The 14,554-nt window shown below is 39.8% G+C and overlaps 1 protein-coding gene across 4 annotated transcripts; it reads left to right on the forward strand.

The window, feature by feature from the left end:
- The first annotated feature begins 415 nt into the window (after nt 1-415).
- On the forward strand, nt 416-12,956 carry RSRC2 (arginine and serine rich coiled-coil 2). 4 transcript variants are annotated; one of them, XM_084819231.1, is made up of 11 exons: nt 416-554; nt 5,131-5,287; nt 5,718-5,761; nt 6,446-6,523; nt 8,037-8,249; nt 8,877-9,020; nt 9,177-9,299; nt 9,764-9,843; nt 10,200-10,432; nt 10,925-11,014; nt 12,325-12,956. In XM_084819231.1, exons 4-11 carry the CDS (start codon nt 6,516-6,518, stop codon nt 12,514-12,516), a joined length of 1,083 nt encoding a protein of 360 aa, XP_084675357.1. In that variant the 5' UTR covers nt 416-554; nt 5,131-5,287; nt 5,718-5,761; nt 6,446-6,515; the 3' UTR covers nt 12,517-12,956. The 4 variants fall into 4 exon arrangements, with proteins under 4 accessions (XP_084675357.1, XP_084675356.1, XP_084675354.1 ...); XM_084819230.1 differs by lacking the exon at nt 6,446-6,523; XM_084819228.1 differs by lacking the exon at nt 6,446-6,523 and having other exon boundaries at nt 8,059-8,249.
- The last annotated feature ends 1,598 nt before the right edge of the window (nt 12,957-14,554 follow it).

Raw genomic sequence — 14,554 nt, forward strand, 5'->3', positions numbered from 1 at the left:
GCAGTCCTTCAAATAGAAGGCACCTTCAAATGGAGGGGAGAGGTCTGACAGCTCTTCAACCAGAGAACTGTCGTCTGGCCACCCAATGTCATATAAATACAATAAAGTAGGACCTGCTTTTGTAACATCTTGCCTGATGAAGCGATCTGGAGAACTCGAGGGCTTGAACATTTTCGGTGAACCCAATAAAAGTATCACACTAATAGGGATTTTGGAATAAACTAGGAAGCTGCGTATTTAGACCTTCGATGGTCACTCTACAGGAGCCATATCTCTACGCTCCTCTGCGCCGTCCCTCTGCCTCTCCACATACTGCGCGGCCGCACGGCTGCTGTCCTCCTCCCTCCCCACCCCGCTCCATCCGGGAATCCCGAGAAGTGGGTGGGGCCGATTTGGTCGCTCTCCTCAGCCAGTCAGTTGAGGAGTCGCGAGCGTCGCAGTCGCTCGCTGAGGGGCTGCAGGCGCGAAGGAGCCGGAGCCGCCACGAGCGCTAGACGAGGAGGACCGGCGAGCGCCCCGTTTCCCCTCCCCTATACCCCAACCCCGACATGGCGGTGAGCCTCCCCAGTTCCTTCACGGGGCTGTTAGTGTTGTTGAGGCTGAGGCCCGAGCCGGACGGAGGGAATTCAGTTGTATGCGTGAGACAAGATGGCGCCCGTCTCCTCCCCCCCTGCGGGCGCCATGATGGGCCTTGCGAGGGGGAAGGAAGGAGAAAGTGGCGTCTCCCCAGCGCGCCTTCTCGAAGTTTCCCTGCGGTTTCTCCCTCCTTCCCCCTTTTTTGGAGATAGGGCAGGGGGTGGATGGACGGACGGTTCCTGGAGTTAATCTCGATGGCGTCGGTCTGAAGGAGGGTTGTTTGGGTGGGGAGGAGCGCAGCTTTTGGGGAGTACCCTCCCCCCCCTTATTCCTGCTGGTGTCTTAATTCTTGGCTTTGAGTTCCTGCTAATATCTTGGCTGGTTTCTTCTCACCATCACCCCTCCCCGTATTTATCTGTTTTTAAACTCCCAGATTTTTTTTTCCCGTGTGTTCCAACTAGGAAGCTAAAATGCAGCTTTTAAAAAAATAAAAAAATGTTCTGAGCTGCCGGTAATGTTATTGAGGCCCCCTCCAGTGCCCCCGCCCTGTATTTTCCCAGTTCATATGCGATTACATAAAATTTCTGGTATTTTTCTCTTTTTGCCCCGTCCCCCATGTTATGTATTTTAAATATGAAGCCTATGGATAAGGTTATGTTTTTCTTTAAAGCTCTTTTTACAGTATTTAATTTACTTTAGGGTGCAATCCTATGCATGTTTAGACAGAAAAAAAAGTCCTACAACTCCCAGCATTCCCCAGGCAGCATGGGTGGCTGGGGTATGCTGGGAGTTATAGGACTGCTTTCTGGCTAAACATGCATAGGATTGTCCCCTTAAGAAACATCATCATCATCATTTGACATCTCAATTCTAGGCATGTTTTCTCAGCCCTATTATGTTCAGTTAGACTTACGCTCATGTAAGTGCACAGAGAATTGTATTGCCAGATGAAAACAAAGTGCACCAGAAGAAGGCAAGCAACAATTCTCAAGAAAATGAAGGCTCTCATGAAGATGGCAGCAGTTAAGACATGCATCTTGGATTTGAGTGTTGTACAGGGTTGGGCAAACCAAGTGTCTGGGACTACACCTCCCATTAGGCCTAGCCATCCTAGCGAGTGGTGATGGATGATAGGAGTTATAGTCCAAAGCATCTGGAGGGCCACAAATTGCCCAACCCTGATCTACAGTATACAGAGGAATTAACATTTTCTAATGCTGTAGATTATTTTCCATAAACATTTTTCATACTACATCTTTTGAGTGACCTTTTTTTTCTTAGAAGGCATTGCTCTCATTCCAAAAGATGAGATATTTTTAGGAGTTTTGCAACATTGCCTCAAATTTCCAGTTTTTCCATTGGCAAGCTGGGAAGATCCAATTTAAACTCCAGTTTCCCTTATATTTAATGATGGGTAAGGGAAGAATCATGTATACAGGCCCTGTGCTCCTTGGAGGAATTGTTGGACATAAATATATTTACAAGTCCAAATGACATAGTTAAAGATGTTGGAGAATTTTCCCATCTGTCCCTGTTTGGCATGGTGGCTTTTTGTTTTGTCTTGTTTTTTGCTGTATTTAAGGATTCGTTTCCCACACCCTGAGTGTTCAGGCTGATAACTTAAACATTTAAATATGTAAATTTTCATGCTATTTCAAACTTGATTGAAATAAAGTATGAAGTTGTGTCAAAATTTATATATAAAAACACAATCCCTTGTAATATTCTGGTTGCTAATTAAAAATTGTTATTGCTCATGAAAATGAATGAGGAAAAAAGGAATTGAAAAAAGCGAGACACCATTTTTTGAATGTCCACATTTACTAATTGTTAATGGGGCCATGATGGGCCCATGGGTTATTCTGGTCCAGAAGCTTTTAGGCCACAATCCTATGGCCCCTAGACAGCATCTGGAGGACATAGGGTATTTCAGTTTCTGGAATCCGAGGCTGGAACCAGGGCTCCAACCTCAGAGCCCAGAAACTGCGTTCCTCATCCCCTTGGAGCCAGCACAGTTCTTCCCCGTCTCTGCCCTCTTAAATGGAGTGCAGAGATGCGGGAAAGGGGGTGGTCCTGGGGGAGGGAAGGAGACTGCCAAGTTGCTTTATGCAGTTTCCTCTGTGTCATGCCGCCTCCCCCGCTCCCACTCCGGTCGCCCTTCATTGGATATTCGGCAGCCTCTGACTTCGGAGGCTGAGGGCTATCGAGATAGAATTGTGTCCTTAGTTGGTATATTCATAGCTCAATCCTGTGTGTTGAAGTCACTCCAATTGAGTTCAGTGGGGCTTACACCCAAATAGGTTTGCACAGGATTACAGCCATCAAGTCCTTTGCATTTTTATATATAGCCTTTCACACCCAGACGTAATGGGTTGGATCAGGTAAAACTACTACAAACAACAGGGGAGGCAGTTTTAATCAATCCTCCCTTCATCCAGCACAACATCCCATAGGGTTCCAGAAGTTTTCCCAACCTTTTGGAGCAGATTGGGGGGGGGGGGGCTGCAGAGAGTAGAGGGAACTAGCAAAAGTTGCTTCCTCCAGTGGCAGAAATTCGCTCATGTTCATCCAGCCCATTGTAAAACAACATTGTAAGTTTCATCATCACTGCCTGTGTTGTCCAGCCTGTGGAAACAAACTAATTTGCGAACCCTTTCATTAAACCTCATAAGAGACTACTTTATGACATGGGTATAGCATAAACAGCCTGACTTGGCAGTGAAGTTAGAGAGGAAGTCTGGTTTCTAAAGAATGCTATTGAAACAGGTTCTTGGTATGAAACAGGTTCTTGGTTAATGCAGTTCCTCTGTATGTTGACATTTGGATGTTGATTTTAAAATAAGTTTCCATTTGGAAAATGCATATTTGAGTTGTGGTGGTGAGTCAAACCATGTCACAGGGTGTTTTGTACTATCAGCCTTCCTCAACCTGGTGCCCTATAGATATATTGGACTTCAACTTCCCTCATCCTCAGCCAGCATGGCTAGAGATAAAAAAAATTCTGGAAATCTTGAAGCCATGGAGAAAAAAACCCATTTTTTTTCCCCTGGGGGTTTTCAGAAAAAAATGGAGTTGTTGAGAAACATTGAAAAATAAGCAATACTTATTTTTTTAGCACTCTTTACAGATCTAAAGCCACTTTGTTGCTTTAGGACAGCTTTCCGTAACCCGATGCCCTCCAAATATTTTGGACTCCTGTCAGCCTCTGGCAGGATATCATTATGTGAAAACTTTAAAAAGTGAACTCAGTAAATTTGTAATTATTGCCTAAATAAACTACAGTTTTAAAATTTAATATACCAAACATGTTAATTTTATGAGCAAACCAAATTATATAACATTTTTTAGGTTCCTGGTTTGGTCTGACCAGAGGTAACTTCAATAATGTACATTTTCTTCCGTATTATATGTTGACTCTATTCACATGCTGGGAAACTGAGCATGACTTGGAGCATCCTAAAATGTCTATTAGTAAAAGATATATTGGATCAATAATTTTAATAAGAAATGGAAGAAATAACTATGCTGAGAATCTTACAGAGAGGATTTAAAAACATTTCCCTCCATGGCTTCGTTATTTCCAGGCATTTCACATCTCTAATCTTTCTATAAAAGTCTTATTACATTGTTTTTAGAAATCATTCATGGGGGAGTAAAGGCTTAGTAACAGTATATAAACTCTTTGCCTTAAATTCTAAAGAAAATATTTCATAATCCAAAGCTGTTCAATTTTTCCAATCTCTCAGAAAAAGATTTTTAAAAAAAAGATCCTTGGGGAAAAAAACAGTTTTTTTCCTGTACTTTTCCAGTTTTTTTCTGGCCCTTCGCGTCTCTAAGCATGGCCATGGCAAACTGGCTGGGAATGATCAGAGTTGTAATACAATACATCTGGAGAGCACCAGGATGGGAAAAGCTATACTAACATCTGTCTCTAGTAATAAAAAGGCAACATATGTTGTGCCTTATATATTGCTAGGAAGGAGTGTGTGGAAAATATAATAGACCAAGGACTAATATGTCTGCTCAAACCTTTTTAGTAAAAAGATGAAAAATTACTTGAGATAAGGAAAAGGAGCAGTTTAAAGAAGGAACTGTGGGCTGTTGCTTCAGTGTGTTGGGTTAGGTGTCATTGAGGAGGAGCTTTGTTTTCAGTATCTTCTTTAACTGAAGGCACTGGATCCATCTCATGTATCAGAAGCTAGAAAGAGCTTATAGGGATCATAGCTCTTCACATCCCCTTCTGTGATAGACAGTACTGCAACAGTGTTTCAGTTTGGTTGTTTTAACATGCTGTTATTCAGTGGTTGTTGACAGGATTGCCTGCTAGGGAAATAACGATTTAAATTACTCATGTTGCTGGTATATATAGCCTGAAGAAGCCCACATATGAACTGGATTCTAGAAGTTTGTGTTAGTTTTCTTTTAAAAAAAGAAAGAAAAGGACTAGTAAAACAATGCTCCAGTTAGGTTACTTGGCAATAGTTAGAACATAGTACCTTTTGTAAATCAGACAGCCATTCTGCATAATATTAAGAACGGTTTCATTTAACATAGGCTAGTGATTCAGAGCGAGATACAGTAGCCCCAGAGAAATCATCTCCTGATAGAGAGAAGAAAAAGGAACGCTCGGATGCATCTAGTTCTCCGAGAACTTCAAAACACCATTACTCAAGGTCACGTTCACGATCAAGAGAAAGAAAACGAAAGTCAGGTATGGAAGCCTCTGGCTGTTATAGTTTCTTTTATAAAATCCCGTTAGTGGATAAACTTGTGGTTTAGTGGTATTCTGTGTTATACTTAAGATGGCAGCCTGTTTACTTGGAGGTCAGTTCCATTGAAACCAGTGTAACTTACAAATAAACATATTTAAGGTGAAAATACAAAGTTTTGAAATTGATTTTCAAGTCCTTTTGAGATCTGTGTTCCATTTCTCAACATGCACTTCAACGTTATGTTACGACTTGATGGGGGGAGTAGGTAATAAGGCAAAAGATAACAAGGTATTGAAATTCTGTTTTCAATCCACACTGAAACCTCAAAAATAGCTTATTCAGTGGGTGTGGCAGGGAATGGAGTGTATGTAAAGAAAGAGAATCGTTTCCCAGGTTCCTCACTTGATTGATAAATCCTTCCTTCCTTAGATAATGACGGGAAAAAATACAGAAGCCGGAGCAGAAGCAAAGAGGTAATTAATACTTTGTAGTGCTTGGGTAATTGTACAAGACATATTTAAAAGTATGTCATATCATGTATAAATGTTAAGATATAATTGTCTAAATGGTAAGTACAAAAAATTGAAAATTCAAAAAATGTGCTTGGAGTGAGAAGCATGACAAACCATCATTATGACAAAAAGGTAATAGTTGACAGAAGTTCATTCAGAGATTAACTGTGGAAACTGCCACAATAAACATTTCTTCGGAGAAATAGGATTTGTGTATTTGATTCTCACAGAGCTTCCATTACCCAGAGTTCTGCTCAGAATTTGCAAAGTTTGTTCCCCATCTTATCCCCACTTAGTTCTCTGTATTTTAAAGTATTTCTCTGGTGATAGTGCATATGACAGAGTTCTTGGGAGTAATAATGGTGTTAAAGCAAAGGCAAGGGGAATGAGATGCGGCGGTAGTGATAGCATTGCTAGGTAAGTCAGTTGCCTCCAGTGGACAAGCATCAGCAATAGCCAAAAGGTTAGCTAGGTTTTGTTGGATAGCCTTAGATGAGAGAGATATTTCTTAATGTGGGGGCAGGGTCATCTCTTCCCCTTTCCCAATGGAAGCTCTATTTTAAAAAAAAGATTAGGAGAGTATTTGTGAAATTGACTATATTGTTTAGATCACATGATAACATTTCTATAATAAATCATACTCAGCGTGCTAATGCGCGAAGAGACTGAACTGAAGACGCTCCAGACTCAGATAGCAAAATTATAAGCCTACTTCATGATAAGGTAACTATTAGTCATTCAAACTCATATTTCCCTTAAAAAGAAACTTAAATCGGTTATGGGATATAATGGTGGTTTTTAATACAAAGTGTATGTTTAGAAGACTGCTCCATTACGTTTAATATTTCACTTAAATATTTCATTTAAAATGTACAAGAGGTACAAACAAGGTATACCGGTACATCTTCAATTTAAATTCAGTGGGAATAACTAGTGGTGTTTCTTGAAATTACTGTGGATGCTTGGCCCGACATCTTTAGTATAGGTCTATGTCTTAATCTGTAATGTTTACATAGTTGTTGAATAATGTATTGGCTTTTTATAGTTCTCCTAGTGAGATAATTTTACAGCTAAAAAGGAAGAAGGGCAGGAGGATTTGGGCATTGTGCAAATGTGGAGATGCCCCCACCTCTACTGGTTCATCACTTCTGCCTTGGAGTGGGGTTTCATTCCATGTTTGTGGGTTTGCCCCATCTTTTGTATGTAATAAGCAGATGCTTTGCACTCTTTATTTTACAGTGAAGTTCTAATAATCTTTCTTCAGTGGTTGTACAAGTGACTGAAAAAGTAGCCCATATGGATCTAATTGATGTTAGAAACTATTTGAAACAAAAAAAATCATATAGTATGTCTAGTGGCTTAACACTTGTTTGTCTTAGTGTAGGAATGCCTTTGTACACCCAATTGTCTTCAGCAATGAGTTGATGGATTGTAAATATGTGCAGTATTGGCTTTCAGTGGGATTAGTTGGGTCTGGGAGACATGAACTATTATATGAAACACTTGGGATTTATCTTTACTACTGCTTCTGGTTGTGACTTTTCGATTCTCACAAAAAGAAAACCCCTTACAATCTTCAGAGTAGAAATACATACACACACACACACACACTAAACTGACAAGGAAAGCTACAGAGACTCTCCACCAAAAAACCTTTCATTTTAATACTTTGTATGATAAGAGTCTGTTTCAAAAGATGCACAGGCTTCTGCAGGATCAAAACAAGACATCATCTTAGTCATCTGAAGTGTGAGGCTTCAGGCTGAAAATATGTTGCATACACAAATCTCAGTTACTGCATTATAAGGACGGCCAGTAGATCTACTTTCAAGCCGTCTTCATTGCTGATGAGCCTGTACTTAAAACCTTTACACAGGTCTCATATTTATGCTCATTCCATCCACTTTGTAGCCATAGGAAACAATGTCTTGTCTCTGTGAATGAGGTAACAAAATACTAGAAACGTTGCTGCTATTCCTAATACTGTGAAAATTGACTGTGGGATGAGATGCTATAATCTTGTACAAAAATGGTTTCAAAAGAGTTGGGGGTGGGGTGGAAATGGTGGGAGGAGGAATGATAATGTGTATCTGCAACATTGGGTAGATGGTGGTGTTAAAGCCATCACACTTGACTGGGCCACGCTCCTAAGGTTACTAATGTTGCATCACAACATATCATTCTTTATCTGCTGATGCCCATACTAACTCTTTTTGTTGCACTATTTTCCTGAAAGAACCAACTTCTTCTTAAAACAGGCAAGAAGACATGGGTCCAAAGAGAAGTCCTCCAAGAAACACAAATCAGAAGATCATAATGACAAAGAACACTCCTCTGATAAAGGGAGAGAGAACCTGAGCACTTCTGAAAATGGTGAGGATCGGCACAAACGCAAGGAGAGAAAATCCTCAAGGGGACGGAGTCATTCAAGGTCTAAGTCTCGTGAAAGGTAGATTATTTAACACTTTTTGGATACATTACCTTACTTTGGAAATTCTTCAGGATTTTTATAGTTATTTATGCTGCTCACAAAGTGTAAGTGATTTAAATTTGCCAAATGTAAGCCTTTGGTGTTTGAATTTACTACTTGGTGAATGTACTCGTAGACTTTTTTTAATGCTCAGCTACATGCTCATCCTAAGTGTTGGCTCCAACATATCTGCTTGCAGTGTTGGTACAGCATCACTGATGTGCTAACTTGTTCTGCATGGTTTTGGTGTAACTGTTCATAATTATTCTAAGCATGTAAATGCTTTATCCTCTAGTATTTGAGGCAGCCAGTAATTCTGAACTTTTTTCTTCCCATATTTGGTATTCTTATACAGTACCCTTCTATCAAACCCTTAGGTTATGTCAGTAATTTGTTTTGCAGAATGGCAATATTAAGTGAAACTCAGGCCACTAATTTGATTTTAGGTGAAGATACGCAGTTTGTAAATGAGCCCAAAACTTCCCTTGCAGATTTTTGTAATCTCTTAAATAGAAGAAAGTGCATAGGCTTCCTTGCATTTTGCTGCTATTAAATAGGAATAGCGAAGCTAGGAAATATTACCAGGAATTTGGAATGTGTTTTCAGGCGTCATCGTAGTAGAAGCCGTGATAGAAAAAAGTCACGATCTCGAAGCCGAGATAAAAAGCGGCGTGTAAGATCACGTTCTAGATCAAGATCTAGACACAGGCATCGGAGCAGGAGCAGGAGCAGAACTAGGAGTAGAAGCAGGTATGTAAATGCTTGCTCTCTTTTTATAAATGTTAAAAAACATAGGGTGGGTGGTAGCACTTACAGTGAGAATATATTCTGGAAATCGGTTAAGATTGATTTATTGTCAAAGAAACACTTATGAAACAATGATGGTTAAAATATGATTAATTGCAGGGAAAGGAAGAAAAGACCTGAAAAACCGAGAAGATTCAGCAGAAGTCACAGCCGAACTCCTAGTCCACCACCTTTCAGGGGAAGAAATACAGCAATGGATGCACAGGAAGCATTGGCCAGAAGGTACCTTGCTCTTCTCTCACATTTATAGAAGACAATGACATAACTGTTACTGACAGAATAGAAATGTAGCATTGCTAGCTTTGAGAGGTCCATTGTAATTGTTCTCCCCCAATTTTAACCTCTATAAAACTTGAAACGTGGGAAGCTGCTTTAGTCCACTTGAAAAATCTTGATATTTAGTTGAAATCGGAAATGTAATTCCTTCTAGACAATGTATTCATGCTTACTCACCAACACATTGTCAAACACGTTTGCAGTAACAAAAAACTATTTTAACATGCTTATCAGTTGGAGGGTCACATGTAAGTCCTTCAGGGATGAAATTGTCCTTACTGTAAAAGAGAGAGAGAGAGAGAGAGAGAGACAGACACACACACACACACACACACACACACGTATGTGTGCTATACTGTATGCAGAAAGTGGAAATAGTTTTTAACAGTTTTCTGCATTATTATTTATAGATTGGAAAGAGCAAAAAAACTGCAAGAACAGAGAGAGAGAGAACTGGTTGAAAAACAGAAGCAACAAGAAATGGCTGCTGGTAATTGTTTTTTATGAACTGCTGAGACATAATGAATAGTAACAGCAGAAAAAAATATAGATTTGAATTTGAGATCTAAAATAAGAAAACATAAGCAAAATAAGTATTCCCCAATTTCTTCCATTTTAACAGATTTTTAAATAAGCAAACCAGTAGAGGCTTTTCAGCTCTGCCCTCAAAACCTTTTTTACAGACAGACCCTAAAAATAGTTGCACCACCAGACAAGCGCCATGGGAAAAGCTGTCTATTGAAATAATTCTTGTAGCTGGCTAGTCTCTACTACTCATGAATATTAAAGATTGTTCTATGTATCTAAGTTTGAAAACGTGTTTCAACATTTTAATGTTTATTTTAGCGGCAGCTGCCACAGGTAGTTCTGTCATCAACGTTGCAGCTCTTCTGGCCTCTGGGACACAAGTCACTCCTCAGATAGCTATGGCAGCTCAAATGGCAGCCCTGCAAGCAAAGGCCCTGGCTGAGACAGGAATCGCCGTACCAAGCTATTATAATCCAGCAGCAGTGAATCCTATGAAGTTTGCTGAACAGGAAAAGAAGCGGAAAATGTTGTGGCAAGGCAAAAAAGAAGGGGTAATACTCTGCCCAATTATCTCAATTTGGTGCCATAGAAATGCTTACCTACAAGCATATGATGTGCATAAGCTATATGTCAGCAAGGTGGGAAGTTTGATAACACAACATATAAGCAACAACGGTTATAAATGAATGTTGTTGCTTTCTGGGATTTTCAGAATTTTAACGAGCTTCTACACTTCACATAAAAGCCTTGAAGGGTTCATGGTTTGCAGAACCAGTACATAGCCCAGTTGACTTAATGGATAGACACTAACAGTGTCTTACTAGAGGTAGTTCAGGAAGGGTGTGTGTCTTAGGAGAGATAAGGTAAAAAAGAGTAAGACGTTGTCAGCCTCTTAGAATATGTATGAAATTGTTTTATCTGCTTCATGCTGGGATGTTTAAACAGCATTTTCTTCATAGTATCAGTGGACCTATAAACTCAAATTAGGTGAGAACATCTATGTGCTATATGTGTATGTAACAAATTCTTTCATGTTTTTATAGGATAAATCACAATCTGCAGAAATCTGGGAGAAACTGAACTTTGGAAATAAGGACCAAAATGTTAAATTTAGAAAATTAATGGGTATTAAGGTATGTGGCTGTGGAATATAGATACATTCATATCTGAACTGCTTTTCAATTGAATTCTGGTTATGTGAGTCTGTAGAAGAAGTGTGTGTGTGTGTGTGTGTGTGTGTGTGTGTATTCATATTCAGCAGGATACAATGTCATTCTCCATGAGTTCTGAAAGGAGTATGTAACCTTTACCTGTATTCCAGGAACAAGGAGGTTTAATACATTAGCATTGAATAGGCCTCCAATATCACTTGTGTAATATGTCCAGAGAACTTTTGGTTACTTTTTGGGAGGACTAAAATTAAATATAATGGAAGGTGAACAAGATAACGAAACCTAACTTCAAAATCATACAAACGATAGAAATATAGGCTAGTTGAATGACATAAGCTTATGGGAAAAGCCAAAATGGATTAGAGTGACTTGGGAGATTGTGGACTGCATCATATGAGTAGGCATCTCGTACAACAGGATTTGCCCTTGCGCTCTTCCATATAGCCCCTTCACTCCACCCAAATCTGCTCCAGGTGGTCCCTCAACCCTCCAGAGTTAGTCTGGGGGGCTGCAAGTGGGAGATGGAATCTATTCCACCAGCGGTTTGTGTTCCAGTGGCAGGTGGACATTGTTGTATCTTTAGATGAGAAGAGCTGTGACAACCTCGTTTCCACAGTGCTCTTCTAAACCTACACCAAAATGAATTTAATCATACACTATATATAGCGGATCCCAGTAGTAACGTATGGCTGTGAGAGCTGGACTATAAGGAAGGCTGAACGCTGAAGAATTTATGCCTTCAAACTGTGGTGCTGGAGAAGACTCTTACGAGTCCCCTGGACTGCAAGGAGGTCAAATCAGTCAATCCTAAAAGAAATCAACCCTGACTGCTCATTGGAAGGACAGATCCTGAAGCTCAAATATTTTGGCCACCTAATGCGAAGAGAAAACTCCCTGGAAAAGACCCTGATGCTGGGAAAGATTGAAGGCAAAAGGAGAAGGGGACGGCAGAGGATGAGTTGGCTAGATAGCATCACCAATGCAATGAATATGAATTTGAGCACGCTCCGGGAGAGAGTGGAGGACAGGAAGGCCTGGCGTGCTATGGTCCATGGGGTCACGAAGAGTCAGACACGACTTAATGACTGAACAACGACAACATATATAGCGGAAGCTGATAATACATTCAGTCAAGAATTCACACTCTATATTTATTTATTGTAGATATTTCAGTTACAACGATGATGCTTGAGTTGAATAAACTGCCAGTATAATGGTTCAGAGGCCATATATGTTCTTTTTTTCTAAAATATCTGTTCTTTTGATTTTAGAGCGAAGAGGAAAGTGGTGGTGGTGGTGGCAGTAGTTCAGTGGATGAAGAAAGTTATAAGACTTTGAAGCAGCAGGAAGAAGTATTCAGAAACCTAGATGCACAATATGAAATGGCAAGATCACAGACGCACACACAAAGAGGAATGGGATTGGGATTTACATCTTCGATGCGAGGAATGGATGCTGTTTGAAAGGACATGATCTTAAAGCCTAGGACTTTGTCAGAAATTCTTGTTCAGATATTGGGTCCTTGTTCGCCAAAAGCTAGCATCCTAGCTTGCATGGGTGTTGCATTGACTTTAATTTATTGACATTACAATTTTTGTAAATATCAGATCAGTGATAACTGGTGTTCCATGTTGTAATCAGGTTATACTCACTTCCATTATACTTCACAGAGCTATAGAAGGACATTTTTAGTTCTGTGGTTTCAAAACAGAACAGGTGAGGGTAAACTCATACATGGATATTTTGTGTCCACTGTCTGTGTACTTTTGTACTTTAATCTTGTACAGTTATTTTCAACTCTTGAAACATAAAACACATTGTGTAGTTGTTAATCTAGCAGACTGGGCCAGTGGGTACATAATGCAGTGCAAAAACCTGGTTAATAAAAATGTTTTTTCTCAAATAGTACTGTTTTTAAGTTCAGTGGATAAAATGTTCAGAGTTTAATTTTGTAGTATTTGTTTGAATTTCATGTTAACATGAGAAAGAAACTCACTCCAATATGGAAAACGAGCTAAGAGTAAAAGAAATACCTCAGTTTTGCATTGACTATTTTTGTACGGTCAATGCAAGTAGGCTTTAGTATATCGGATGTGGAATACTCTCTCCTGCTGTTCAGCTAGTTAATACCCCCTCTTGCACAGATCCAAAGATTCTTTCACTAACCCTGTTGATGAAGTCTTTACTTGCTAGAGTCTTGTTCTTGTCCTGTACCAGATTTCAGTCCCAACCTGTTCAAATTGAGACAAACTGTATAACAGAAGACCAGTTTTTGCCAGGTTCTAGGCCTGCTTTCTGTAGTCAGTAGGATTTGGTAAAGCTTTGTGCAAACTAGAAGAACCACAAGAATACCTCCAGCAAAGTTTTCCATTGAATTAGCATAAAGACTTCACTCCTTTTCTGGAGTTCAACATTTACAGTGTAAACTTGGTTATAAAAAAACTCAAATCTGGTAACACAAAATCACAACGCCCTGCAATCTATACTTTTTAAACAAGGCTTACTGGAACCTGCTCAGTCTGAATGTAATGAAAATATGTACAGCAATAGTGCCTGCCAGACTATGCCTTTGGAGTTCAGCTGATTATTGAGATACCGATGAGGTATGGGATGTCTACCCAGTTTAAGGACTAGTTGAAGGCTTGGCTTGTTCAGGAAGAGAAAAAAAATGTCCATTACGAATTGCTTTCTCAAACAGTATCTAAAGCCTCATATTATCTCTACTGGATTGAACTCTCAGCCCCTACCACCAGTTATGTTCTTGCTACTGTCAATTCAGCCCCAAGGGGCCTTTCCCCTTACTGGAAAAAGTGTGTGTGTGTGTGTGGCAGGGGGGAGATGTTGAAATAGAAAAGTTCCAACTTACTGCAAAACTACAGGGTTGCAAAAGTAAATTTACAATTGCAGCTTTGTGATCAAGGCCCAAGGGATTTCATAGAATTTACTTGCAGGTAAATAGAGGAGGTGAATGGGTGTGTTCAGTGAAAAGAGTTCAGTGAATATTAAAGTGCTGGGAACATAATGCATGTATTGCCTTTCTCCAAAATTATCAAGATGTTTTTAAGCACTACTGTGAGAAACAGCCCTCCCCCTTTAAAAGGAGACAATCATTTGTCACCTGGTTCAAGCCAGCTTTGTGTAACAAGATTCCCTTTGCTTTAGATAATTGTTTTAAGTTGTGACAGCTTGCTGCAAACGTAAACAGCTGCTGAAAGTCCTTTTAGGGAATGGATGAAAAACGGTGGATAGCTTGCTATGTGTGAGATTTAAACGTGCTATATTGATGAGAATAGAAAGCACGGCCCGTGCGTGTGAAAATGTGGATAAAAATAGACACTTGTTTAATTCCAGGAGCTGTACAAATAATACTAATTTGTACAGCTCCTGGAATTAAACAAGTGTCTATTTTTATTGCCTCACGCCGCGCAAGTATGTCAAGATTAATAATGCTAATCTATAAAGTAACTGCTTCAGGAAAACGTGCTTCACCCAGGGAAGCAA

Source organism: Heloderma suspectum, chromosome 13 (assembly GCF_057233095.1).
Source record: "Heloderma suspectum isolate Gila_16-S chromosome 13, 16-S_ref, whole genome shotgun sequence".
Lineage (NCBI taxonomy): Eukaryota > Metazoa > Chordata > Lepidosauria > Squamata > Helodermatidae > Heloderma > Heloderma suspectum.

What these genes read in the sequence shown, in the direction of transcription:
- RSRC2 (XM_084819228.1), top strand. An exon ending in GCAACAAGAAATGGCTGCTG is followed by an intron (nt 9,844 to 10,199) that starts GTAATTGTTTTT and finishes TGTTTATTTTAG; the next exon opens with CGGCAGCTGCCACAGGTAGT. An exon ending in GAAAATTAATGGGTATTAAG is followed by an intron (nt 11,015 to 12,324) that starts GTATGTGGCTGT and finishes TTTTGATTTTAG; the next exon opens with AGCGAAGAGGAAAGTGGTGG.